This window comes from Aspergillus costaricaensis (genome assembly GCF_003184835.1).
Source record: "Aspergillus costaricaensis CBS 115574 unplaced genomic scaffold BO79scaffold_53, whole genome shotgun sequence".
Taxonomy (NCBI): domain Eukaryota; kingdom Fungi; phylum Ascomycota; class Eurotiomycetes; order Eurotiales; family Aspergillaceae; genus Aspergillus; species Aspergillus costaricensis.
The window spans coordinates 57,741-84,366 of NW_020291853.1; the positions used below are offsets into that span (position 1 = coordinate 57,741).

Genomic DNA, 26,626 nt, shown 5'->3' on the forward strand with positions numbered 1-26,626 from the left:
ACTTTCGGTCGGCATTATTGCTCTGTTAGCCCGGGTTGCATGGAGGCGGTTTGCTACGCGTATACCCCGTTTGCTTTCGTTATCGAATTTGTAGATACTGAGCGAATGACTGTGTCATTGAATATGCCAACGTATGATGAACTTTCCTGCGTAACTTGACGATAGTGTAAAAAAAGAAATGTAATTCATAGTATTCTAGTTGTTCCAACGACTCGATCGGGGCGGATGATCTCCCGGCGGCTGAGTTGGCTTAAGCGCTCGGCTAGGCGTCCGGGCAAGCGAAAGTCCAACGTCAACTGTCGGCCACCGCAACCTGGCTCCTTCTCCTGCTCTTATCTCCAGCCTAGCCGTTCACCACCGCCATTTGGCCCATTTTGCACCTGCCTCGTGCTGCTATCCGATTCACAAATCCATAGTCTGAGGTTCTGAGTCGATTTCCACCATGTGGCTCATTAACTGGTGTAGGTAGTCCCCTGTTTTGCCATCCGCCGACTTGGCCCCGATCATCAGGTGGTCTGCAGACCTACCCTCCACGCCATGTTGGATACATTGATTCTCCATCATCTTTCCTCTTGCTCTCTGGGTCTCTTGTGTGCCAAGTTACTGATATATTATTCTCGAATAGTCTACGATATTCTGGCCTCCCTTGGCCTGCTCAACAAGCACGCCAAGCTCCTGTTCCTCGGTCTCGATAATGCCGGAAAGACGACCCTCCTGCACATGCTGAAGGTATGCGAGCTCCATTGCTTTCGCGAGCGAGCCTCGCTTTGGTGGCGACGACGGTGGATATGACAACGCATGGGATGGACTTCAATCAGAAGGGACTGCCACCACGGCAGGGATAGGGCCACGAGAGAGCTGAACGATAAGCTAACATCTGTGTTCGATAATAGAACGACCGGGTTGCCATCCTCCAGCCCACTGCTCACCCGAGTACGTATTGCCTACATGACCATGCTAGCGAGAGACTATGCGACAGCGACCGAAGGAAACTGGATATCGCGGACAAGGGCTAACCGCACTTCTTTCAATACAGCATCCGAAGAGCTCGCCATCGGCAACAACCGTTTCACGACCTTTGACCTGGGTGGTCACCAGCAGGGTGAGTAACATACCTCGTAGCCCCGTGTTATAGAGCAAAGCCAGAAAACTAAATGTAGCAACTCTCTTTAAATAGCTCGTCGTCTGTGGAAGGACTACTTCCCCGAAGTTAGCGGTATCGTCTTTCTCGTTGACGCCAAGGACCACGAGCGTTTCCCCGAGTCCAAGGCTGAGCTCGACGCCCTCCTTGCCATGGAGGAGCTGGCCAAGGTTCCCTTCCTGATCCTCGGAAACAAGATCGACCACCCCGATGCTGTTAGCGAGGACGAGCTTCGCCACCAGCTTGGATTGTACCAGACCACGGGTAAGGGCAAGGTTCCTCTTGAGGGAATCCGGCCCATTGAGGTGTTCATGTGCAGTGTTGTCATGAGACAGGGTGAGTGGAAAATTCGATGTCCAAGTCGGTGTCAATCAGGAGCTAATCGTTCTATGCTATGTAGGATACGGTGAAGGTATCAGATGGCTGTCTCAGTACGTCTAAGCTAGCCAGCCAGCCAGCTGTTGACTTTATTGTTGCGATATATCCCGACTACTCTTTTTTGTTCCCCTATCCACCTATTCTCGATGACTCTGTCCTAAACGAAATCTCCTCAGTCTCCCTCCGAACCCTCTTTAGGGGGTGTAGGATCTCCATATATCCCAATCCAATCCAATCCAATGCAGTTCAATGAAATGAACTCTACTCCGTCCAATCAGACAGGTCATTACAACTGCCTGGAAGAAAGTACTCGCTACTAGGCATAATAGTTCCCATGACCCATCCATCTCCAATATATCTCGATTGTTCAAACCATCTGATGTTCATTTCTTCCTACATTGATTCATACTATGAATGTCGTGTGCGTTTCGTCGGAGTTTGATCTGATCCCTTTGATGTTTTAATCCAGTTTCTTGGTACTCACTTTGATCACGTTTGTCCCTTTCATCTCGTTGTAGCCACCTTTTCCTCTTATTCTCTCTGCTGTTCGCCTTCCAAAACCAGACAATCAATCAACCCACAAAGCAAAATAAAAACAAAGACAGAATTCTGCCCCTCACCGTATACAGTAACAATCTAGTTCAGTCACACCCACCAACCCCCTCACCAAGTCTTCATCCATTTTGCTTGCTTGCTTGCTTGCTTCTGTTCTCTAGATAGTATGACCGAATACGCAGAAATGAGAATAATCATAACTTTACCCATACAGTTAATTAATATTACTATCGACAACACACCGAAAACCCCCAAATACAATTTCATTCACACACGATACTATGATATACTATATAGTATAAACGCCTTCGTCTTCATCCATCATCTACCACACCATTCCTTCATGTATAGATTTGCGACGCCTCAAGAAGGTAAAAATGACTACAAACATTAGAATATAGTTAGTAGTTGGAGGTGGATATACCAAGGTCAATAATTCAACTGCTACAGAATCAAAATAGAAAGAAGACAAGGTAAAATATAATAGAATAGATAATACAAATAATACACACACATACACACCCACACATATATGCACACGATGTCACACGAGACGGATACAATACCCCTAGGGGGGCAAGAGAGAGAGAGAGAGAGTAGAAAAACGACGTCATTCGGGCACCACAATAACAACAACAACAAAACCCCTTTCCCGTTCTGTGCATTCCATACGTCCTTCCATACCATACCATACTATTCCGGTTTGGTTTGTATATCCTTCTCACCACTTCCCCGCACAATGAGTTCGTTCCACTTCTGCGATAAGGTATTTGGATGTTGGGTTGGTGGATTGTCGTTTGTGTGTCGATTGCATTGAATTCCATTGACAAGCTAGCTGAATGCATTTCCACGGATCGGTGTCTGCTGGGTAGGGTGGGGGTATAGACAATGTGGCTAGATGGGCGAAGGGAAAAGGAAGGAAGAGGACGGGGAGAGCAGAATCTTGGTTTTGGACGCTCGAAAGACACGGGCGTGTCGTTGCTTATTTGGTTGGCATTACACTCACAGGAAGATTTTGAATAAAAAACGCACTTGGAAAACACCAGATGCAGCCCGTCGCTTCCCCTTCCTGTCAAATGAATTCGGACAACACAAGTTGGACAATGGGAAGTAAAAAAAAAAAGGTAAAGGAGAAAGGAAGTTGAAGAATGAAGATCAACAAGAATGAGAAAACACCAACCCCTACTTGGAGCAGAAACTACCTTCCATATAGAAATGAAACACATTCAGCGGGAAATCAATGACTGGGGGAGTCGCTGGAGTCTGGTATGCGCGGAGGGGAAATTGAGACGTTCTGCGTGTCGTGAGGTTCTCGGGCGGCTGGGGTGTACTGCTGCTGCCGATCGTCTAATGTGTGGCCATCGAATGTCGTTGGGGATTTAGGTCTCTCGTTGTAGTGTGACATTGTGTGGGACTTATGACGTTCTTATCTCCGCCCGAACCTGCTGCACATGGAAAAGCTCGTATGATTCCTTACTTCTTCTTTTGCTTTCGCGGAGGAGTGATGGGCCTGCCTGAGCTCATGCCCCCGTAAACGTACTTTTGTTTCTTTTCTGCTGGCTTCAAGATCTAATGCGAGGGAAATACCCGTTAGTTTCTAGAACGCTCCCCTCATTCGAGTACGGATTGGTTTGTGGTGGCCTACCTGGAAGGAACAAAGTAGGCTCTCGTCGACGCTCATCATCGCACCAGCGTTGTCGAACTCGCCACAGTAGTTGGGAGCACTGAATAGCGTAACCAGCTGTCTCTTGGAGAAAAACTCATAGCCATCCTCGACGACTTGGTGTGCGCGACATATCAGGTCCATATCATGCTTCTGAAGGAACCGCGACACGACGTCCGGACCGAATGTGAAGGATACACCCCGATCGTTCTCGCTCCAGCCAGTGATGTCCTTATCGGGATCGGACCAGAGCAAGTCGCAAAGAAGACCGCAGTCGGGAATCTATCGTCGTTAGCAGGCGAAGCTCAAGGCTTCAGGGACCCCGGAAAGGATTGTTTCATCGCTCCCAGGACCCTTAAGTCAACAAATGAAAAAAGGTCTGGTCTTCGTCTGTTCACGAAAGGCGAGGAAAAGACCCCACAATATTGATAGGAAAGAGCACTTACATCAGTGGGGCGCATAACACGACGGATCTGTTCCATCGAGTTCAAGTCGGGACTCAGACCTCCGTGCATGGTGAAGATCTTCTCATCGATGATAGCCGCAATGGGGAGGCAGTTGAAGCAATCCGTGAAGGTCTTCCACAGCTTAATGTTGTACCGCCGCTTGCACTCATCGTAGAAACCATAGATACGGTTGATGGACGCACACTCGTGGTTACCACGGAGAACGAAGAAGTTCTCGGGGTATTTGATCTTGTAAGCCAAAAGGAGGCAGATGGTCTCAAGCGACTGCTTGCCACGGTCGACGTAGTCACCCAGGAACAGGTAGTTGGCCTCGGGCGGGAAGCCACCGTATTCGAAAAGACGCAGAAGATCGTAGTACTGGCCGTGGATATCACCGCAGATCTGATAATAAGCGCCACCGGGTTAGTTTCCGCGAAAGATAGACGCGATGACCCGAGCTCGACCGGGACAAATGAGGGATGGCGTTTTTACCTTGATGGGTGCCTCCAATTCCAGCAGTATGGGCTGGGAGATGAAAATTTCCCGAGCCTTGGTGCAAAGATAACGGATCTCCGACTCCAGAAGCTGAACCTGCTTGCCAGGCCGGCTGCCCCTCACCTCCAACAATCTATCAATGATCGAGTCCAAATCCACGTCTTGATCGGCCATGTTTGAGCGACTCCAACGAGAGACGACGCAAAAGAAAACGAAAAAAAAGTGCGAACCGAAAAAAGAACGAAAAAAAAAGAAAAGAAAGAGAAAGAGAAAAAAAGGATCAATTAACACAAGTGTTGGACAACGGAAGAAGAGAAGGGCGCGAAAAGGGTAGCTTTGCGGAGGGCTCGGTAGGCGATACGATTGATGACGCGGCGTCTATAGGCTGTGGCAGCGAAAATATGAAGGTTAGAGATAAATCCAGAGACAGCAGGGCAGACTATGGAATGAGGTGCAGCAGGAGGCGAGGAAAGAAACGCGTGATCAATGCGCCCGGGAAATTTTTTTTTTCTTCAAGCTGGGTTGAACTTGGATGGCGGGTGAAACGGGGCGACGGGGAGAGGAGGGGTGAGAAGTTGTCAAAAGTAGTAAGAAGTCGGCTTACCAAACAGAATCTAAAAGAGACAAGGGAAGTTAAAAGCGGCAACAGGCCAAATGGCCTTGGGGACACTGAGAAGATCCGACAGCGATGCCAGATATTGATGGAGAAAGGAAGCAAGCGGCCTTGGTAAATTTTTCACACGGGAGGGAGGATGAAGGCGAAGCGCGTTGATAACGGCGAGATGCGGCTAGCAAGGTTTTGAGCGTAAGAAGATATCGCTGGGCGAAAGACTGCTTCTGGACGGGGCGGTTGCAAAAAATAGCAGCCGGCGGCGGGAGAGAAACGGGGGTGGGTTGGGGAGAAAAACAAGGGCCAACAAGCGAAGCCGAGATTGGAGGCGAGCTCTTGTTCGAAGATGGGGTGGGAGGAAGAGTCCTTCTTCTTTACTCCTTCTGTACCTGGTGTGTGTGTGTGGCGTGAGGGGTGTGTAAAAGAACCGATCAAGAAAGTCACGTAGAAGGGGGAAAGATGGAAAGAGGGAGAGAGAAAGAGGGAGGGAGAGAGAGAGAGAAGTTTGTAAGAGGGTGGTTGAGTGAGGGTGTCAGTGACAAGAGAGAGAAAGGGCGCGCGCAAGTAGTTGGGATTGATTGTGTTTGGTTGCCGGCAATCAAGGGATCGATCGATCTCTTCTTTCTTCTTTTGCAAGGCTTTTCTGGGAAAACCGTTCGAGTCTTAAAGGTTTTCGCCAAATTCCACGAGAAACAGGAGAAGCACGAGCGAAACAGAATGCGAAGAAGCAAGATAGATAGATAGATGATAGCAAGATTCTGGGGGGGGGTGTGGGAAGAGGTGGGAAGGGGCAGAGAGGATGGCAGTAACGAAGGAGGACAAGCTCACCACTTGAGACACGCGCGAGAGGAGCAGCAGAGAAACCTGGACTGGGCGAGAGAGTGAGAGAGAGGGAAGAAGAGAGAGATCAAAGCAAAGCCAAAGCCAAAGTAACGCAACGCAGCGTCAAGCAAAGCAAAGCAAAGCAAAGCAAAGCAAAGGGAGGAGGAACTCTTGATTGACTGCCTGCCTGCCTGAGACTCCCGGATGGCAAAACGGAAAGGGCCCCGGCCTCGTGTTTATTCCTTCTGATTGGTTCATCGCCCGGGCGGCGGGCGGCGCGCCATTCATTAAACAGTAAAGCGCTTCAAGGGTGTGTCTTCTACTAGTAATACTATTCCTAACTGTTGATACTAAACTCTCTCCCTCCAACGGTCTGTCAACGTCTCGACTCTCTTCTCTCAACTCTCTTTACCCATACCCCTCCTTCTTCAGGGGACTGCATTTCCGCTTCATCCTCCTTTGTACTTTTGTCCAAAACTCTACAGACTTACTAACTAATTACTGGCCTTCAACCCCAGATCATCTCTTCCCCCGACCTCGACCCTCACTCACTCTGCGGCACTACCCCCTGCTGCAAGGGAGCGCCGCCAATCGATGCCGCATTTCCCCCCCTCTTTGCAGCAGTCCAGCTTCTTCTACCCCCTCAAACAAAGATCCCCACGGTGCTGAAACCGTGTGTGGATTGTCGACATGCCTGCCGGTGATCTACCTACCTGATGTACATATACATCATGTACATCCATACCTCGGACCTACTTACGTATGCCCATGACCTCCCCCCTCCTTATGGTCGCACGAGCGCTTGCATGCTTTGCTTTAACGCCTCAATGTCCCTTGGCTCCTTCATTCTATTGAAAATCCCCGGGGAGGTACCTGACAAGCACTTATCTACGGCATATCTACCTTGGATTCTACTCCAGTGGGGATGTTCCTTCTTTTCTCCCCCACCACCCTTTTCAACTCTACGTGTGATGCACCTGATCCGAAAGCGCCCATGGCGCATTGCATTTCAACTATTGGCGCTACCGCGGGGAAGAGAGAACATCTGATCTGACTCGTCACAACATCTTCGTGTCTCATGCATTAGGTCCGAATCTCATCATGGGCCATGGTGGTCCCAGAAAATAATCCGTAGAAAACGGCAGCACGCCAAAAAAAGAAAAAGAAGAAAAGAAAACGAGAAGAGAAGCAACTCAGTATACATCCTGAAGGATCATCGCATGCGCGGAACGTCATGTGCAAGCAGTAGAAACGGGAAACACTCAAGACACAACGAGCAGTACCGAAAAAGCGAAACATCACGTCGTATATAAATCAAGACACCAGTTGAACTCCTAGACACCAGCACTCCTGCCCCAAAATACAATACAAGCCGTCTAGAACAAATAATAACAAAAAAGTAAACCAATCAGATGGACCAGCCGGGAACGGTCGGATGCGGGCCGTAGGTGGTGTATAACCGCGGCGAAGCAAGAGAGGAGTGGGAGAGGGAGGAGAAAGACGAAGGAGGAATGAAGAATCATTCATGTGTTCCACGCATCCGGGCCGTAAGCTCTGAAAGATCACCTAACGCCGTGAATGATGCAGTTCGACAACCAGCTGCCGTAAGCATGTCGTTAAAAGGTTTGCGTGTATAAGGTTGAGTATAGTCAAAAACCGGAAGGTATCGTGGAAGAACTGCGTTTTTCGAAGCCAAACCGAACTTTTCTCTGGGGGTGTGAAAGGTATAAACCGAAATTCCAGACTTAGGAACGACCATGGATGAGGTCAAGATGTTCTTTGCTCCCTTGTTCCTTCAATCTCTCTCCTTGTCCTCTTGTCTTTTCTTTCCTATTTTTCTCTTCGTTGTTTTTTCAACTTTTTTTTTCAATTTGATTTTTTTTTTCTTTATTTCATTTGCCCTTGTCGACTGGAGTCTTTCCACGCAGTCAACTTAGGGCATGGCCACCGCTTAGGATGACCTGGGGATTCACCCTGGTCAGGGGGTCCACTGGGATCCTCGTCGGATCAGAATAATCAGCTGCAGTGCAAGACACATTGATGTCCGTCTGCACATCCTTCCACCTGTGTTCCTCGAGCGTCCTGAGCCAGCTATTCCCAAGTTCTTGCCTAAGAGCCTCTAGTTGCCGTTTGTAGAAATCTCCGTCTACATTCCAGTCTTTACCCTGGAATGCACGCTGGAGGCCAAGTTGGTCTTGGGTCTGAAGAGCGGATGAATCGCGTTTAATCTCAGTCCTTTCCGGGATTTTGGGACTTGCGGGTCTGGCCTGAGGTCCACCATCAGATTTCCATTGACGGTCGGGGGTTGCCGTGACAAACGGATCAACAGGTAATTGCACAGGCTGAACAGAAGGAATAGAAGGCACCACCGCACCTGATTCACGATTAACATCAGCGGAAGGCTTATCTTTTGGGCGATCGGCAATCTTCCGCCGTGTACCCTTCTTTCGACGAGTGGACCCAACATCGATTCCATTTTGGCCCACTCGTCCGACTGGTCCAATTTGCTCGTAAGGCAGGGAAGGCTCCTGAGGAACTGTGTGCAGGGGCTTGCTGACAACGGTAGAAAGATCTGCCGCAGCGGATCGTATGACAGGTGCAGCCTCGGGTTCCGCAGCTCGCTCCACCAGTTGCTTCCGCTCGGTGTATCCTGGTCCCGACCCGTCTATGATGATGTCCTCTGAGTAACCTGGGGTGCGTCGGAACAAGTTGAAAATCACAACACGGTAGTTTGGATGTGTTTTCACAAAGGGGTTGCCAGAAACCCAGATCTCCCGTATCTCAGGGAGATTGGTGAGCCTAGCAATCTCAGTAGGATCCGTAAGGTTGTTGTCTCGGAGGTCCAGCCGTTCCAACGAAAGCAGCCTCTCAATTCCCGCGAGAGAACGGAGACGGTTCCCGCGGAGGTTGAGTGCGGTTATGGCGGGAAGAGGGTTGCGTGACAAGGAGTGGAGAGATTCGATCATGCAATGAGAGAGGTTCAAAGCTCTCAAGGCAACCAGGGACGCGAGACTGTCGGGTACTTCGGTGAAAAGATTCGACGATAGATCGAGCGATTGTAGGGTGTTGGCCACTGGAGCAAGGCCGGCGGCAGTGATGGAGGTCAAGGAGTTGTCAGGGAGGCCAAGGTGTCGCAAGAACCGCCACTTGTGTGCTGGCAAGACACCGGAGAGTAGATTTGAAGAGCTTGCGCTGCGGTGACCCGAGGTTTCGCTAGAGTTGGAACTGCCAGAGCCAGTGCGTCTTATCCGGGAGGCGGTTCCACGGCCATGACGGTAAGTCGAGTGTTTCGAGCTGGTGGGACGTGTGGGAGAAATGCTTCCGGTGCGTGGTCGAGCTTTAGAACCCTCAGATGCCATTCTAATCATCGAAGCTGCTTGGGGGCTAGCACTGGATCCAAAGGGTGCATCAGCAACCGGCGACCCGGGAGCAGAGAGCGAACCAGACAGTTCGGACTTGTTGACTGGCTGGGGGTTTGCATTCCCACTCCACCCCATCATGGGTGAGTGGTGATGCTTTGACGAACGCCGCCGACGTTTGTCAATGTCATCCAGCACAATGCCCGTGAGCAATTCTGCTGGGTCCTCGATATTAGCCCTCTTGACTGTCAGCGTCCGCAACTGCTCGGACAGCCTATCCCAGCCGAAGAACGAGCGATAGTCTATATCAATAATCTCTAACGCGCTCAAATTCTTAAAGGAATGCAATGGAACGGCAGTGTCAAAAGGGAATTCTTCGTAACCACGGATCAACCGGGCACGGCGGTCAGGGGCTAAACGCAGGCAGGGGATCTTGGTAAAGGCAGAGTATAGGTATTTGGTATCCGCTTCTAGAGCTGCTTTGGCCTTCTCGGATTTGGAAGCCGAGTCTTTGGAAACCAAACCAAATGAAGACCAGAGTGAACTCATACCAGACATGACGCTACGGACACTGGACACGGAGTGGATGGAGTCCCGGTCACCCCTGGATCGCTGAGGCTTATTCAGGAATGACACATAGGACTGCGATCCATCCGTGTGAATATTCTCCAGCCTAACATTCAGGGGACCGACGGCAATAGAAAGTTCTTCAAAACGGGACAAGAGGTAAAACAGGTGATGGGGAGTGAGGGTGAGTTTGGCAGGTTTAACATTCTGCGAAGTGAATTTCAGTGCCCCGAAGGACAGGGCCGCTGCAAGAGTGGAGGAAGCCGAGCTCGACGAGCCCGACTGGGTATGGGAGGGTTGCGCATTTTTGGTAGGTTGGCGCTTTAATTGCAGCGCGTTTGCAAGGGCCTTTTCGTGTGTACGAACAAAACTAGCGAGATTCTAGACGAAGAGGTTAGAGTTAGCAAGCAAGCAAAGTCGACTAGGGAGGAGAGAAAGGTCAAGATGAATAAATTTATGAGGGGGCGCACGAACTTTTATGAAGAGCTGTCCATCTTCAGTGTTCAGCTTCTCCATTACGGAAATTGCTTCGCCCAACGAGACAAAAGTCTATCTGGTTAGGCGGACTCTGAAGAGGAACGCTCAAGTACTCGCAGCAGGGACGGCGAGAGTCGACATCTTGCTGGCAAGACAAAAAGCGAAAGAAGAGGACCTGCAGGATAGTAGAGTGGGCGAGAGTTAGCCGTGACTCACAACAACAAAAAACGACTCAAGATAGATAGCTAAGCCCAAGGCGCTATGCCTCGTAACTATTGTCGAAAAGAAGGAGACAAGGCTGGGATGTACCTCGAAGATATAGGGGGGTTGCACAATAACGATAAACTAATCGTCGAACAGAATCACGAAGCCGCCCACCACAACTATGCTAGACACGAGGAAGAGGAGGGATGGAGTGGTTGGAGACGAAAGGGAAGGTCTCCAATGTCAGTTGAGAAGAGAAGCCTGTCACCGGGACGAAGCTGAGGAAGGAGGAAGAGGCGAGCTGAAGCAGGAGTGATCACCGAAAAAGGAGAAGATGGATGGGCTGGATAGAAAAAGAAAAGGACCGGGGGGAGCTAATATGCAAAGCACCACGGACCTTCGACTAGTGGACGATACGTGGGTTTGTAGTGGAGGATTGAGAGAGGGAGGGAGGAGTGGGTATGGATGAGCACCGGAGCAATCAGCTGAGGGGGGGAGGGGCGTAGGGGGGTGTGGGTGGTAGTAGTAAGTGTGGTAAGCCCGGGTTCAAGTAGTAAATTATTGTTGGCTGACAAGGTATGCCTTCAAATTAACTACTGTCGGGATGAAGAGGGAGGGGGGGTGTGGGAAAGCGCGGTCAGAAGAGAAATAAAGAAAAACCACAAGACAATGCGACGCAGTCTCGAGATAAGTGCAGGTGTTTTGTTGCTGGGTTGAGCAAAAATATGTCACTTCTGGGAGAGACGGAGGGAAAGGAGGGAAGAGGCAAAAAAAGGACGGGCTGGCGATACTGGGACTAATATAATTTATTATCATATAGAAATCTTCGCCTGTTATCTTGTCCTGCTCTCCCTTTGGTCAGGGAGCCGCTGCACCGGGCGTCGTCCAGAGGTACATGCGTACTTGCATACGTATCGTACGGTACGCTAAGACCACGGCGGGTACGGGATTACCACCCCATAGTCAGACTCAGGTAAAGAGAAGTAGTAAATAATACTAGTCTTCTGTGTCTTTTTTGACTTTCGATTCGCCTTAATTTTGTCCTCATTATTGTTTTGGCCCTTTTTACATCCATCAAATCATCGTTGTATCCATAAACCAGTCGGTGGCGACCGTCGGGAAAGGTCCGTTGTTAAATCCAGTTGTTCGTCAACTCAGCTTCGTTCCCTTGTCTACCGGATCCTATCAAGAAAGAAAGAACTGAAAGCGCCCAGATACAATTGATAAATACGGACCCATACCTCAAATGACTGGTTAGCCTTCTCCGGAAACTCTATCTAGCGGGGTACTCTGGATTACTCAGTTGGACAAGGCCATGATGAATTGATAAGCGATCTCTCAAAATTTTGGCATTCCTCATAGTAGGAATAGATAGTTGTTATCGCGTTTCCCCTCTCAGTACCAATGGTTATCCCAAAGTTACTTCATTGATATCAGTCAAGATCGGTTTCAGGATGGAAGCATACACACAATACAGTATTACTACAACGGTCAAACGAAGGACTGCCATTCTTCGGCTCTGGCGAAGAGTGGAGCAATCTTTCCGAATCCCTCGAAGCGGGTATCCCGATCGCCGACCCTTGGACTTGGCTGATGCAGTAACGGAGGACTAGTAGTATGCAACTACTACAACAATAATAGTAATAATAATGTTTAAGTAAGAAAGGAAAACTCCGTACGCACATACTTTTTGTTTGAAGGGCGGAAGGATTCCTGGACCAATCTGGAGGGTGTAGAACGCACACACCATGTTGATCAAATTTGCCAAGTAACTAGGAAACGTAAGTAGGCCATGCTATTTTTTTTATTTCTTTTCTTTTCTTTTCTTATTTTTCCTTGACCAATTCGAAGCCGCTGCAAGCCCGGCTCCAGTATGCTGCAGGTCGGGTGAAAAGTTTTTTATTTCTGTTGTGTATGTTGGATGGAGGAAGGAGGGGGGTAAGAAACGGAATGAAGCGCAGTGTTTGGTTGAATCGGGCGGTGCTTAGAGAGAGACCCGCCTCTTAGGCGGATGCAACTGTGCCGGCGGTAACTGGACGGACGATGTCAAGTCGCCCCGTGATTGGCGGTGGGTCCCCAAACGTGCAGCTGATAGCGCCCTGGCGGACATTCATGTACTTGCCTTTTCAACGAATCACAGGCGTTTCTCCAGCACCTGCATGACGCTTTACTCGAGAAGCTCTAGAGGATGGATTTTTAGCGACATCCTCGAGGGCCAAAAGGGAAGCAAAAGGACACCGGCGAGAGCCAAAATAACATCACGGACATTTCTAGGGGGCTCTCTACTTTCTAGGATGTTACTAAAAGTATTCCGACCGGGATGAGGCAGCTTTAGATACCTACTAAATACTTACTAAAACTTCGTACCTGGAACTATACGTATATACCAGAAATGACCGTACAGTAGCGGCTTCGAGATAATTAAAAAGAGGGAATCGGACACATCGCAACTTTTGGAAACTTCTCGCCTTGTCCGGATGGGGACTCGCCCTGCGTCCATCCATTCATCCCATCCATCCATCCTTTCGGTCATTGCCTGAAACTCGGAAAGACATCTCCCCTCGTTCCGAGGCAGATAGAATGATTGTATCTCAAAAGAATACTCTCTCTATCTATCTACATGAATAGTTACTCCCTTCAGTAAGTCTACCAACTATGACGATTGGTACTATGTAGATACTTTGTGCTTAACTTTTAGTCTGGTATTCATCAACCTACGTACCTGTTTTATCTCGCACTGACCTTTAACATTCTTGAGAGGCTCAAGTGGAGGTCTCAGTCTCATCTTTATGATCAACTGACCACCACCCATTACTCCATACCGTCTACTGGATGATCGGGTCATCGGTCATCGGCCATGGCGAAGTGATCGCTCGACTTGCTTGTTCGTAGACCAACCTGCCCTCCCCCCAGCGAATCATGCTCCCACATTCCTGAGCTTCGGGAAACACTACGCGTACATAAAGCTGCTGGGGCGATGATGTACTGTGTGGTTATCTCGATTGCGAAACCTAAACCTCCGTTGTGTCGCCTACAGAGTTCCAGTTCCAGTTCAAGTTCCCATTTCACTGCATCCCTACTACCCTCCTCCCTTCCCGCTGTCAGTCACACCGCTTACCGACCATGGTCCATCATCACACCACATTCTTTCTCCCGGTGCCCACTCCCCAACCCTCCTTTGCAATAACATCATTCGATCCATGGTTACCCTGCCCCTCTGGCTATCTAGGCGGGTTTCATCATTTGCCGGCCTCGTCTATGCATCCATACAGAATGCCCACGTTCCTGTGATCTCCGACAATATCGATCGCGACGAGGGGTAAAAAAAGTCTTTGAACTCTGTTCGATGACGTCCATGGTAGTGGACCAGATGGTCCGTGATCGTTGCCTTAAAACTGATAGCCATAAAATTTTGGCAGACGGTTTGCCGTGCCGTGGAAGAAATTTCTCCAATTCCTTCCAGTACACAATGACACCACCTGGTACGTATCTCCATGACAGCGGGGGGTAGGAGAAAAAAAGAAAGAACCTTCGGTAGCGAGTCCCTGTTTCATGATAATACATTCGCGACGCCTCCGTTCCTTACTTTCGTCGCAAATTACTGTTGAGGGTCGGGACCTTTTTTTCTTCTCTGTCTCTTCTTGGCTTCCAGTGTCTCGCCCCCCGATCGATTTAGATGACAAGGCACCATCATTGCAGTAGCAGGATTACACGCAGATGCCTACATGGAAAGAAATCTCCAGGTGCGTCCTAGATCGGACGTTGTTTATTCTGCCGCCTATAGATGAAAGGAGCGGTATTGCCAATCAGAAACTTTCTTTCCTCGGCGTTGTGGGCGAAGGCCGCATGCTTCTTCAATTTGCCATGCGCTTGGAAAACGCATGCTAGGAGTAGTGTTCCAGGTCTTGTTCATATTTTTTTTTTTTTTTTCTGATCGATTATCATGCGAGGAGTAGTGGAAGTGGCTCATCCTTGTTTACCCGTATCCCTGCTTGAATGGTGTCTCACATACTGGGGTAGAACCCTCTCGGCGACAACGTTACTTACAGGGCCAAACATCCGAGCAGGCTCCGATGTAGGAATGCTAGGTTGGGGTGTTTTTCTGTTTCCTTCGGGAGGCAAATACTGTGTACTGGGTGCTGTAGATGGTTGGAATGGAGACCCGGGTTTGGTGTTTATTGCGGACCTCCAATGAAATTCAACAATGGGGGAGTGCACATGACCTTTATGACATCTGATCTGCCCGCTTGCTTGGTGGAGGAATGGAGTCATTGTTTAGTCTGAATTATGGAGGCCGTTCCTTTCAAACCATTGAATGATTGATAGTACTGTAGTCTAGCAACGAGACCTAACAAAAGCCCGGGCCGGGAGTGGAAAACCGAGTGTGGATACGGGGGGGAACAGACAACTCCAGTGGGATCTGACGACTCGAAAGGCGGGTCTCCACTGCAGTCAACCGCTCGAATGATCAGCAGTCGTTCGCGATTGTCGTCGCCAATCAAAGCCGACATCGCTGTTCCATTTGGCAAATTTTGCCTTCCCCGGTAACTTTGTATACTAGTGACTAACCAACTGCAGGGAGAGAAACGCCAAGGATGAGGGAGAGAGACAGGAAGAAAGAAATGATGTCTGTCTGTCTGTCTATCCCGTCTCTGCGGGCTCTCCGTAAGTACTTACGTACCGCACTACATCCTGTATGTATGGTGCATACAGGACCAAGGAAGTAAAAAACCACCGAGGCGCGATCTTCATGCATTAGTTGAAAAAAAAGGTGGGAAGAAGAAACACGGGCGCAACTGGGTGGTTGAGTTCAGTTATGGAATGATGGTGGAAATTTTAGGATTGACCCTGATGCATCCCACCATTTCGGGAAACCTAAGCATCAACTGGGTTAATGATAGATAGAAGGACAAACGGCAGAGGCTTAGTTCATGAACCGTGGACGATGCTCGCTAGAGGGATAGTTTGTTGTGGCTAAGGTTCAACGTTAACCGGATCCCCAGTCTCCCAAGGGCGGAAAAGCGGCTACCGCGCAACGGGAGAAAAATAATAACAATAGAAACATCACCTACTAGTTATCTATCTATCTATCTATCTATCTATCGCTGTTGCGTTGCCCTGTTCAGCTGAAGAATTCCGGTTTCGTGGTGAACAAGATGCATGATGTATAAAAGGTGTGGAAGCAAACCTGATGCTGTCTGCTGGACAGAAGAACGAACAAGAACAATCGAAAGGAAAAAGCAAGTTACGTATGTAGGTGGGTGGGTTTAGTCCTCATGGCATGATGCGATCGGAGGATGTGAGGGCATGAATGTGATACTCAAAGCGAGTTGGCTAAATTCAGCATCCAAACCCACCACTAGTACGACACCAGATCAGCAACATGCAAGAAGAACCTTCCAAGTGCTGGCTAAACCCTACGAAGTTTCTACAACATTGGCGGGGTACTCTTTACGACTAGGAAGGTTTAGTCCATAGCACCAACCAGTATAATCCGCAGTATCTGCAAATCATTCGTTCTACTGGATTCCTCCAGCCTCCGTATCAGCCGTGGTTGGTGGTGATAACCAATTATCTACCACGATGCCGCCGCCCCCTTTGACCAACCCCAGCATTCTCACAGACCACCCGGTAGAAGTCTCCGATTGTTGTTGAACACTTGGAGAGTCGGTAAATTTACCCCGCAATGTCGAGTTGCGAACGCCATCACATCAGGAATGGCGGCCAGGGTTGTTCTGCGAATAGTACTCCAATCAAACCCATGCTTAGAGCCATGCCTCGTGCCCCTTGTCACACCGATAATTCACACCCAGACGGCCGGCAACATTGAGATTCAGGCGGCTAATGTAGGTAGGACTGTGCTCATGGAGGGGAGGGGCGACGGTACACTCTCCGGCTGGTGGACAGGCAGAATCCTATCATGGAGATACGGGCGCGCAGCTGAGCGACTCAGCTTCGCAAGACTACTGACCACCTATGCCATACGTATCGGTGACCTGTTTATATCATAGTCCTGCGATAGGTTATGAGGAGCAATTACCTTTGCCCTTCCCTCCCTCCAAGTCATGCTGACAGTCTGCTTTTGCTTGCCGATCCCGCGTGTTCTTCCAGCGCGTGCGTGCGCGATACACATTCCAATGCTCCCCAGATTTAAGCGGCAGGGTATGGCTCATGGCAGCCATCTTATCACGTAATCGGGTGTTTATCCTATCCGATGATCATAGTCACTTGGGAAGTGATTTGCAGGCTTCTTCGTCTGCAATGTCGATCTATCAACACTACACGGGCCACCGAGACGAAGAAGACAGATAGATAGACTTCAACAAACGCTTGCTGCAATGAAGGTGTGCTGGCACTTTGGTGATTGCGTGTCCTAAGTGCATGTGTAAGTACGCAGCACAGTGTACACAGTGGACGTATAGCTAGTTAAGCTGATGCTTTCTGACATAACAATATGACGGAGCAGATATTGCTTCTCACGCAGTATGGTTCAGCTTCAGCCGAATTCTAGGCCTCACCGAGTCAGCTTCTTTGCGCTATATTCGTGACTGTCATAAGCAATATGGTAGTGCTTGAGCCCTACATCCCTGGCAATAGTATGCCGCCAATAAAGTATGCAGGCTTGTCATTTGGACCACCGGTGAGGCTGGAAGCAAGCAAGCAAACAAGCAAGCAAGCACCACGAGGTTGCTCAGAGAGAATGCCGTCGGGAACTCTCCGCCATGATCTTTCCCAGATAGGACTAGTGGTATCACTCATCCTTGATTCCTGAGGCTAGGTCCCCATTGGGAAGACTGGTCAAAGTGCCCAGCCCCACAGACCCAGCCACATCCACTCGACGTCACGGGGCCCAACAAAGTAATTAGTGGCGCCGGAGACTTGAGGCGGTGTCAACTCAACTCTCTGACGTCGATGTCTTGTCCAGTGCGCGTCACTGATTCTTGTCACAAGGATTATCTTTACTCCCCCCCACTACACATATCCCCGATCTCTAACCCAACATGCATTATTATCATCAATCATGAACGGGGCGGAGAAGTCTGCAGCTGGTGACACCTACGATCCCAGTACGATACCGGATTACGACCGAGAATTCATCAATCCCGATGACTTGCGCCAATTCGAGCTTGCCTTGACGGACCAGGGCGCGTCACCGCTCGTTGCCCTCAACGACTGGCGCCCCATCTACCAACGGGTCAGGCGCGAACGTGGGCGCCGCAAAGAGCCTAGGCGGACCAAGGATGAGACCAGAGAAGGTGTGCTATACACAGTTTTGAAGTGGCCCTTTTTGTTCACCGTCTTTGGTTGGATCACGGCCCTCGCCTTTGCCTACACACTCACCCGTGTCTACATCTTCCTGTACGAGCAGTGGGTAACATGGCGGGGCAGAAGGCAAAGCCTCAGAAGACAGTTACGCGCGCAAACGAATTACCCCGACTGGCAAAAAGCCGCCCGAGCGCTCGACGATCATCTGGGGAATCAGAGATGGAAGGAGATCGACGAATACGCCTACTACGATCATCTTACGATTAGCAACCTAGTGAAGCAGCTGAAGAAGGTGAGACGGGAGGTGGAGCGTGAAAGGCGTGAGAAACGTCGCGGCTCAGGCCAGTCACCTGCAGCTGAAGAATTATGCACACTACTGGAAGCGTGTGTCAAGAACAACTTCGCTGGGGTGGAGAATCCCCGACTTTACAGTGAGGCTTACTCTGGTACCAAAAACTTGGTACAGGAATACATTGACGAGCTGCATGCGTGCATACAATTGGTCGCAGACTCGAAGGGAATCGGTAGCGAGGAGAAATTACAGCATTTCAAGCATTTGGACACCAACTTTGGTCGAACCGCCCTCTGCCTGTCTGGAGGCGCTACATTCGCCTATTACCACTTTGGAGTAGTGCGAGCGCTACTGGATAATGGGGTTCTGCCGGAAATAATTACGGGCACGTCAGGAGGAGCGCTGGTCGCTGCGTTAGTTGCTACGAGGACCGACGAGGAGTTGAAGCAGTTACTGGTGCCTGCTCTAGCGCATCGGATCAGGGCATGCCAGGAGGGCTTCCCGACTTGGGTATGGCGATGGTGGCGGACAGGAGCGAGATTTGATACTCTTGAATGGGCCCGACAATGTAGCTGGTTCTGCAGGGGCTCAACTACGTTTCGGGAGGCATACGAACGAACAGGGCGCATCCTGAATGTATCTTGTGTGCCATCTGACCCTCATTCGCCTACAATTTTGGCCAACTACCTAACTTCACCTAATTGCGTAATATGGAGCGCAGTGCTCGCGTCTGCAGCAGTCCCTGGCATCCTGAACCCAGTCGTCTTGATGACGAAGAAACGCGACGGCACCCTGGCGCCGTACTCGTTCGGACACAAGTGGAAGGATGGCAGCTTGCGCACCGATATTCCCATCAAAGCATTGAATCTTCACTTCAACGTCAACTTTACCATCGTTTCACAGGTAGAACCTCCTCTCATTTTACCCAACATTGAGCACACTGGACTAACACCACCCCTCCCTACTAGGTAAACCCACACATCAACCTCTTCTTCTTCAGCTCCCGAGGCACCGTAGGCCGACCAGTCACACACCGCAAAGGTCGCGGCTGGCGTGGAGGCTTCCTGGGCTCCGCGATAGAACAATACATCAAACTAGACATGAACAAATGGCTCCGAGTCCTGCGGCACCTCGAACTCCTACCTCGGCCCATGGGCCAAGACTGGAGCGAGATCTGGCTGCAAAAATTCAGCGGCACAGTGACCATTTGGCCCAAGACCGTCCCCTCGGACTTCTTTCACATCCTCTCGGACCCCAACCCGGAGCGCCTCGCCCGCATGCTCCGCGTGGGTCAGCAAAGCGCATTCCCCAAGCTCCAATTTATCAAAAACAGACTAAAGATCGAAATCGCCGTCGTAAAAAGCTTACAGAAATTCGCGCACGCCGGCGGCAGACCGATCTCTCCGGCGCCATCTCGCTGGCGCCCAAATAACGACCCGGATAACCACTACAATCCCAGCCCCCGCACTGCCACCGATCCCCTGAACGAACGCCTGGACCACAACCTTCCCGGACGACGCGGGGACAACGTTAACATCACATTCGGCGAAGGCGGCGGCAGCGGAGAAGACGCGCATTTACTGGACGGATCGCTGTCGGAGAATTCATCGAACGAACCTGCTGGGCGACCGACTTCTTCGGCTTCGTCTTCTCGGTTGCTGCGGGTCCCGGAACACCGTCGGGGTAGTACGGGGAGTAGTATTTTTGAGGAGATGAGACGGCAGTCGGCGGTTTTCTTTGATGATGTGGATATGTACGGTGATGATGAGGCGCTTAGGCCCGGATGAGAGAAGACGTTCTTTTTCTTATCTCTGTCTGTCTGTCTGTCTGTCTGTCTGTCTGTCTGCCTGGTGTGGTACTTTTTGATGCGCTTCTTTAGCTAGCTTGCTATTTATCTATCTTCTAGTAATTTCTTTTGATCCTGTTGGGGAAATTAGATATTAATACTACTTGTACTCTATTTACATTACATTAACTTACTAGTAGGGTATGAAAGGAGGTGATGCCAGTAATTTCCGCTCGAGTTGCTAATGCATGTCAGATGAGAGTAATACTATCAGCAGACTGCAGTGCTTAGTGGTACTAATATACAGTAAATGAGGTGTTCTACGATAATATCCGTCTGCTTATTGCGTTGATCAGGAGAGTAATTGTAAGTAGTTCCAGAAACTGGGACTCGTCGATTAGTCTAAATCAACTCCAACTTAATCACTCAATATATCATGATGTCAACGGTAACGCACACCCCCGCTTTCATTAAGACCAACTACTACTGATCAATCCTCCCCTTCTCAGTAGTTATTATTTACATACTACTACTACTATCCACATTAACCCCTACCTTCCACATAAGTAGTAATATAACCCCTCTCATTTGATTACCACCCTTCAACCCCCTCAAACAGTTTACAAAACAACTATAACCCAAGACAGCCCCCAATCATTCCCTACCACCCGAACCCAGCTCCATCAATTCCATCAAATCATCAAACGCATATGAAAGAGAGGCTTCGTCCAAAGACCAAAATTCAAGGCCAAGGGAGTCCCAATCCCAACATGATGGCGCACAATGCATCCCAATCGTGGCAGCCAAGACCTTGCTGGTCGCTGAGAGAGGCGCTGTATTGCTACTCGGTTTTATGATTGCTGCTGCTGGGGAAATGGCTTCAATGAGAAAGACCTCCAGAATCGCCGAGTTGGTCAGTATTTCCTGTGGGAGTGTTAAACTGCAGTCACGGTGGCACCGCAACAATTCTTGCATTGGGCGGGGATCTAGTACTTGCATGTTGGTGAATGGGGGCAGCAAGACCTTTTGAGAAAAGAGAAATTACTCAGAAGTATGCCTTATCTCTTCAAATTCCCATTTCGTCTTGGGCGGTATATCTGGAAGAGATGTACTAAAGAAGAGGCTTGGTCCACGCTTGTAGTATGCCGTCACTGACTAGGATATATACGCGTTTTCTCTCGATGTCTTCGGTTTCAAATAGTCTAGCTGCACGTATCAGGTGTCCAGAGCAATTAATATGATAGTTAGTCGCCTCAAGTTGTGCCCTAATTGAGAACAGGATCTAAGGGCCAGTTGGTTACTCGGTAGGCTTGCATCATGTTGGAAAAAATTCTGCGGAGGAAGCAGGGACAAGATCGGCCATTTCGGTCTCCAAATGCCCGTCTGGCTATTATGCCGTTGCTCCCTCTGTTAGTTGGGTTTGTCGTCGATCAGGGAAAAGGGGGAGCTTCATCATAACAGGATGAGGTGGTTGGGATATTCGAGGAGGTTAGGGATGATTACTGGAGAATTACTACCTTCTGGTCTGGCGGACTAGATTCCGATTAGCTAAGTATCAATTTCCGTTCTATGAATGATTGCCCGGTTAGAAGTATTAATTCCACTGGCTAGTAAGTAGTATATCTTGTGTGGATTGTATACAGCTCATGAATGACCGTGAAGGGGTAGTATTAGGAATAAATAGAACAACTGACTCGACAATATTATAGATGTCTACTGTCCAAAGCAGTTATAAATTGAGGCTGCTTTAAATTGTAGCATCGTTGGATGTCATTTAGAATAGATAACACTGCTGATCTTTTATCACCAAGATGTAAGTATCTGTGGAAATCTTAGAGAGCGGGATACTACTATATACTACACCGTCGAAACTATTCCTATGCCAGATAAGCAAGAGTGGTAGCGCAAGAGAAATACTACTATGTTATTATCATTCATTCTAAGGTATAAAACTACTAATTTGATAGAAGGGTAATAAGTAGATAGTACTAGTTGATATCACAGGAAAAAGAACCCTAAATATAGTATTAATACTACATCCCCACATTCATATTTTAGACAGCTATTATATACTACCTATACACAGGTACCCCAAAACCAGCTACGCAGTATTACCTGATACTCGAGACAGTCCATTAAATACATACGAAGCGTAATAATCAAGCTTCTCTTTCCCTTCATAGGATCCACGTACCGATACATACTCCTACTCGATGTAACAACCAAGACAGTCACAGGACCCTGTCTGTTTTAAGCTTCATGTCAAAATCAAAATCAAAGTCGCCACGCAGACACAAACAAACAAACAAAAGAAAACAAACCCACGTTGCTGCCACTGCTGCCGCTGATGATGTTACTCTGCATATAAGGTACATCATACATAACAATGCAATCATGTGTGAGTGTGGCGGGTCCTCCCTTGTGCCCCTGCCTGTCATGTTCGCCTCTTATGTCATGGTGCATATGCTGCAAATATGATGATCATTACACAATAACAAATAACAGTAAAGTAAATATGTAGCTAGTAAGTTGCCACATGATATGACAGGAAGCGGGGAAGTACTAATATGTACCACGTACGTAAGTACCCTTGGAGTAAACTATGCTTGACTTGGCAGGGTAAGAAATGGTCATTTGCACAGATACATAATTACTAATTACTCGCATGCAGGTCATGGGGTGTTCTCTTTTCAAAAGTAGCTGGTAGTAGCTAAGGAGGGACAAAGTAGGTGCATAAGCTGATGGAGGTCTGAGTCCTAGGTACTACTCTATCCGGGTCCTGAGCGTGCATTAGCAGAGCATCCACCCATCCATCCCACTTTGCTTCGCGGCATTAGTAGTTGAACTAAAGGATTAGTTAAGTCGTTATGTACAGTCAGTAGGTATTGGTACACGGTACAGGTGACCCCGGAATCGATGATTCGCCACCAAAACTGATTGACTAAATTACCAGCCATTTGGCCGTGACCTTCTGGGCCGATTGATAATCGCCGTTTAGGGCATAGATAATCTGCAGCGCTACCGCAGCTTCCCGCGAAAAGTCCTCCACGTAGGGAGCTTGCGCTCCTAGCCCTGTATCGCCCATGACGACATCGCCGCCATCCTTATGGTGCGAGTCCGTTTGTTGGGATTGCGCTTGGATCTGTGCGCCGAGATCTAGCACAAGATGGTAGCCTTCTATTGCTAGATGAGCGATTCCTAAGCTATGCCAGACGCGCGCAAAGTTGAATTCCATCTCTTGCCGCTCTGAAAGAGAACTTCCTGGTCGTTCACGGACGCGTCGATATTCCTGCAAAAATGACAGCCCCTGCATGATGAGGTAGTGACGGTTTTCGGACTGGCGCTTGAGTGAGTGGTGGATATAGCAGAGGCCGATGGAGAGCAGGACGGCTGGATTCTGATCGTCCAGTGCATAGGCGCGGAACAAGTAGTTCAGGGCTGGGTAGAAACTGTTTCCCGAGTAAAGGATGTGGCCGTACAGCACAAGGAGGGCAACGTCCATTTCATCTGCCGGAATAGCTTCGCCCGTTGTCTCGTCTCGTGTAGACAAGGATGCGCGTTCCTTGTAAGCCGACTCACGCACGAACCGACTGGGTCGCTCCCCTGTAACCTCATCGGGTATAGTAAAGTCCATAGCCTTGATCTGACGCAGCATAAACTTCATGTTTGGTGACGAGTGGAACAAAGACCGGTGAGGATCACCGACGAGCCGGCTCAACATGGCGAACAAGCGATAGGTGTCAGTCACGAATTGGTACTCCTTGATAAACCATCGTGCTTCATTTGCTAGCGTCTCTTCGTCCTGCATCCGGAGCGCACAAGCTAGGAAGGTCAGTATCCCATGCAGAATATGATACAATAGATACTCACTGAACCAGCAAACATGAATCATGCGGGTGTCGGCTTTGGAGTGATACCAGACGCTGGCATCCGCAGCGGCTGCGAGCGTGTCGTACGCTTCGTCGGATTCTCCTTGCGCCGCCACAGTGAGGGCATACTGCAGGAAGAGGTCGAGCCATTCATTGAAGCTGATTCCATAGTAGTCAGTCGGTATAGCCCCTTGAAGAGGCTCGTCAGGAATACTCCCTAGATAACGATTAGCTATGCCCCAATGTCACAGAAGGACATCCATTACCTAAAGACTCTTGGAGACGCCCAGCCATTTCTTGCATCTCATCGATGAAGTTGCGCCCCTTGTGCCTCCCCGCCTTTCTCTGTGCTTCGCGCGAATAGCCTAAGAAGGTTATGTTGCGCTGAATAGGGTAGAATACTCGATTTGACCGGAATTCGCGCAGTAAAGCGTCTGCGATATCCAGCCAGTCCTCCGTGGCTTCTGCGTTGCCTTCTTTCGCTTGCGGAAGCAGCTGCATCAACTTGCCATAGAGATATTGCACATTTGCTATCCTTTGCTCTTCATTCATCTCCGTGTCCTTTGCAGCTGGTGCAGTAGTAGTCAGAGCAGTCGGCAGGTCAGCGCTTGAGGGCTGAGGCGCGATTGACCTCAGGGCAGCGTCTTCACGAGCCGCATCGGCGGTCTTAAATTCCACAGCGAGCTGTTCCAGCCTTGTGTCCTTGCGCCGGCGGTTACTACGGCTCTCCTGCCTTCCTAGCAGGACCGCTTCGTTGACGTATTTTAGAGCCTCTTCCGACATACCAATGCCCTCATAAAGCTTTGCCAGCTGCACACGGGATTCCACGTGCCGTGCATCGTGCTCCGCAACCGTAAGAAAGCAGTTCTCGGCATCTTCAAGCTTGCCCAATACACTGCAACACTCTCCCATTGCCATGAAAAAGCCGACATCTGCGTACTCGTTTGTTTGTTGGAGTGGCATGTAGAACCGCAGTGCCTCTTCGAAAAGCCCGACGTCCTTGAGCGCATCAGCGGCCTCTCGGAAAAGGTCGCCATAATCGTACAACCGGGCATGTTCGGATGTGTCCTCCGGATTTAGCCATTCGAGGTGGTGCTTAGTTCCTGCGTCAGAAATAGGCCGGCTACTAATCGTGTACTGAAAAACTTACCAGAGCTTCGTCCTTGTGCTCGTAGCCCATTCGCAAACGAAAGAGTGCCAGCTTAATCCGCAACTCCAGTGGTAGACCAAGACCGTACGAATCTCGAGGCCACCTTCGAGGTTCGTATCCATCAGCCTTGATGCGTCGAGGAGAGTCATCCGCATCCCATTCCCGGTCATCCTCATGAAATTCCTCCCACATCGTATCGTCCTTTCGGCCTAGGAGCCATCGAGAGACAGACTTGAGGGCCTTGAGGCCTTCGAAGGGCCGGCCCAAATAGCTGTACAGCTCGGCGTAAATGTTGGCATCGGACCAAGAGAACTCAGGAGCATCTTCCGGTTCCAAAGACGTAAAGTATTTCACGCTCACCCGCCACTGGTCCACGGCTTTCTGGACCTCATTGAGGTCGATGTAAGTTTCTGCAAGGTGTCGAAGCGCCCTAGCATTGTGTGGGACTTCTTTCAAGATACGCTCATACTCTGTCGCTGCTCGTCCATTGTAGCCCAATTCTCTGTAAATCGCTGCTCGTTGGAATCGAGTATTGTAATTTTTCGGATCCAACTCGATGATACGGCTATAGCAGTAGATAACGTCATTCAGTGCACCTTGACGTTCCTCCCCGGCGCGTTCGAGGATCATCCTTGCTACTTTCGCCCATACAGTAGGATCTTTGGGCCGCGTGTGAGCGCCGCTGAACAACGCGGTCAACGCTTTGTCTTTCTCGCCTTGGGCCAGGAAGATTTCGGACAAGAGCGAATGTGCCGCGAACATCTCGGGGTTAACCTGAATGGCACGCTTTGTGAGATCAATGGCACGGTCATAGTCACCATCGATGAAGGCGGAGGTTGCCTCCGAATGCAATATCTTGAACTCGGGGCTCGGTTCTAGTGGTTTGCGCGGTCCTCTCCGGATGCCCTTTCCGCCGCGAGCACCATATCGACCAGAGAAGGGGCCTGTGCCCCTGCGACGTCTCCGACCGTAGCCATCGTCGTCTTCCTCGGCTTGGTTAGAGAATTCTTCCTCACTGGGTGCGGTCAGCGACAGACAGTGAGATTAGGGCACTCGCATGAAGTCGTGATACTAACCTGCTCTCCTCTGAAGACAACGTATAGAGGGACTCGTCCGAATCGTCTGCTTCTTGATACGCCTCTGCATCCTCTTCAAAGGAAGCCTCATCTTGCACCTGCGAGGCGTTACCTGTGAAAAGGTCCTTATACAGGCGCGGGTCCAGGACGGAGTGAATGGAGGCCTCTCCTTGCGTGGTTGGCTGGCTTCCCTGCCATGGGTAATGTACCGTCTCATCAATATCGGGATAGACGTACTCCTGCGAGGGAGGTGGGTGATGTGGGTGATGGTCGTCCGGGTAATCCATTTTGGGATACAATTATTCAGGTGACTTTACTAATACGGACTTTGTGTAGCAGGACTTTGCCGGCCACTGGCCCCTAGAGTGCAAAGACTGGCTGGAAACTAAACATAGACCTCCCTTGAGGCGCAGATCACTAAGTAAGCAGACAGACTAGCCGAGGTGTCGTCTCAGTCGTCTCAAAGATAT

At 49.6% G+C, this 26,626-nt stretch overlaps 8 protein-coding genes across 8 annotated transcripts; 4 read left to right on the forward strand and 4 right to left on the reverse strand.

Annotated features, from left to right (window-relative positions):
• Window positions 1-442: 442 nt before the first annotated feature.
• On the forward strand, window positions 443-1,582 carry sar1 (Arf family GTPase SAR1; the record flags this gene model as incomplete). Its single annotated transcript, XM_025678994.1, has 6 exons — window positions 443-461; window positions 626-729; window positions 894-933; window positions 980-1,102; window positions 1,178-1,477; window positions 1,542-1,582. The coding sequence occupies 6 exons, from the start codon at window positions 443-445 to the stop codon at window positions 1,580-1,582; spliced, it is 627 nt and encodes a 208-aa protein (XP_025534389.1).
• A 1,965-nt stretch (window positions 1,583-3,547) lies between these two features.
• Window positions 3,548-4,852, reverse strand: glcA (type 1 serine/threonine-protein phosphatase catalytic subunit GLC7; the record flags this gene model as incomplete). The annotated part of the gene is made up of 4 exons (XM_025686392.1): window positions 3,548-3,643; window positions 3,720-4,019; window positions 4,184-4,585; window positions 4,676-4,852. The coding sequence occupies 4 exons, from the start codon at window positions 4,850-4,852 to the stop codon at window positions 3,548-3,550; spliced, it is 975 nt and encodes a 324-aa protein (XP_025534390.1).
• Window positions 4,853-7,953: 3,101 nt separating this feature from the next.
• On the reverse strand, window positions 7,954-10,663 carry BO79DRAFT_67176 (leucine-rich repeat domain-containing protein). The gene is made up of 2 exons (XM_025689579.1): window positions 10,511-10,663; window positions 7,954-10,417 (listed from the first exon to the last, which is right to left on the reverse strand). The coding sequence occupies exons 1-2, from the start codon at window positions 10,550-10,552 to the stop codon at window positions 8,039-8,041; spliced, it is 2,421 nt and encodes an 806-aa protein (XP_025534391.1). The 5' UTR covers window positions 10,553-10,663; the 3' UTR covers window positions 7,954-8,038.
• A 143-nt stretch (window positions 10,664-10,806) lies between these two features.
• BO79DRAFT_211826 (uncharacterized protein) lies at window positions 10,807-11,215 on the forward strand. The gene has a single exon (XM_025683088.1). The coding sequence runs from the start codon at window positions 10,817-10,819 to the stop codon at window positions 10,997-10,999; it is 183 nt and encodes a 60-aa protein (XP_025534392.1). The 5' UTR covers window positions 10,807-10,816; the 3' UTR covers window positions 11,000-11,215.
• Window positions 11,216-11,917: 702 nt separating this feature from the next.
• BO79DRAFT_277657 (uncharacterized protein) lies at window positions 11,918-13,529 on the reverse strand (the record flags this gene model as incomplete). Its single annotated transcript, XM_025687834.1, has 5 exons — window positions 11,918-12,072; window positions 12,215-12,326; window positions 12,437-12,440; window positions 12,736-12,816; window positions 13,440-13,529. The coding sequence occupies 5 exons, from the start codon at window positions 13,527-13,529 to the stop codon at window positions 11,991-11,993; spliced, it is 369 nt and encodes a 122-aa protein (XP_025534393.1). The 3' UTR covers window positions 11,918-11,990.
• Window positions 13,530-14,442: 913 nt separating this feature from the next.
• Window positions 14,443-16,871, forward strand: BO79DRAFT_233192 (uncharacterized protein; the record flags this gene model as incomplete). Its single annotated transcript, XM_025684274.1, has 9 exons — window positions 14,443-14,460; window positions 14,738-14,813; window positions 14,863-14,883; window positions 15,057-15,261; window positions 15,892-15,978; window positions 16,111-16,161; window positions 16,433-16,506; window positions 16,568-16,715; window positions 16,829-16,871. 9 exons carry the CDS (start codon window positions 14,443-14,445, stop codon window positions 16,869-16,871), a joined length of 723 nt encoding a protein of 240 aa, XP_025534394.1.
• An 821-nt stretch (window positions 16,872-17,692) lies between these two features.
• Window positions 17,693-20,146, forward strand: BO79DRAFT_291116 (patatin-like phospholipase domain-containing protein). The gene is made up of 2 exons (XM_025688961.1): window positions 17,693-19,178; window positions 19,244-20,146. The coding sequence occupies exons 1-2, from the start codon at window positions 17,739-17,741 to the stop codon at window positions 20,060-20,062; spliced, it is 2,259 nt and encodes a 752-aa protein (XP_025534395.1). The 5' UTR covers window positions 17,693-17,738; the 3' UTR covers window positions 20,063-20,146.
• A 2,633-nt stretch (window positions 20,147-22,779) lies between these two features.
• Window positions 22,780-26,443, reverse strand: BO79DRAFT_204486 (TPR-like protein; the record flags this gene model as incomplete). The annotated part of the gene is made up of 5 exons (XM_025681788.1): window positions 22,780-23,883; window positions 23,932-24,147; window positions 24,197-25,033; window positions 25,077-26,095; window positions 26,175-26,443. The coding sequence occupies 5 exons, from the start codon at window positions 26,441-26,443 to the stop codon at window positions 23,003-23,005; spliced, it is 3,222 nt and encodes a 1,073-aa protein (XP_025534396.1). The 3' UTR covers window positions 22,780-23,002.
• Between the last annotated feature and the right edge of the window lie 183 nt (window positions 26,444-26,626).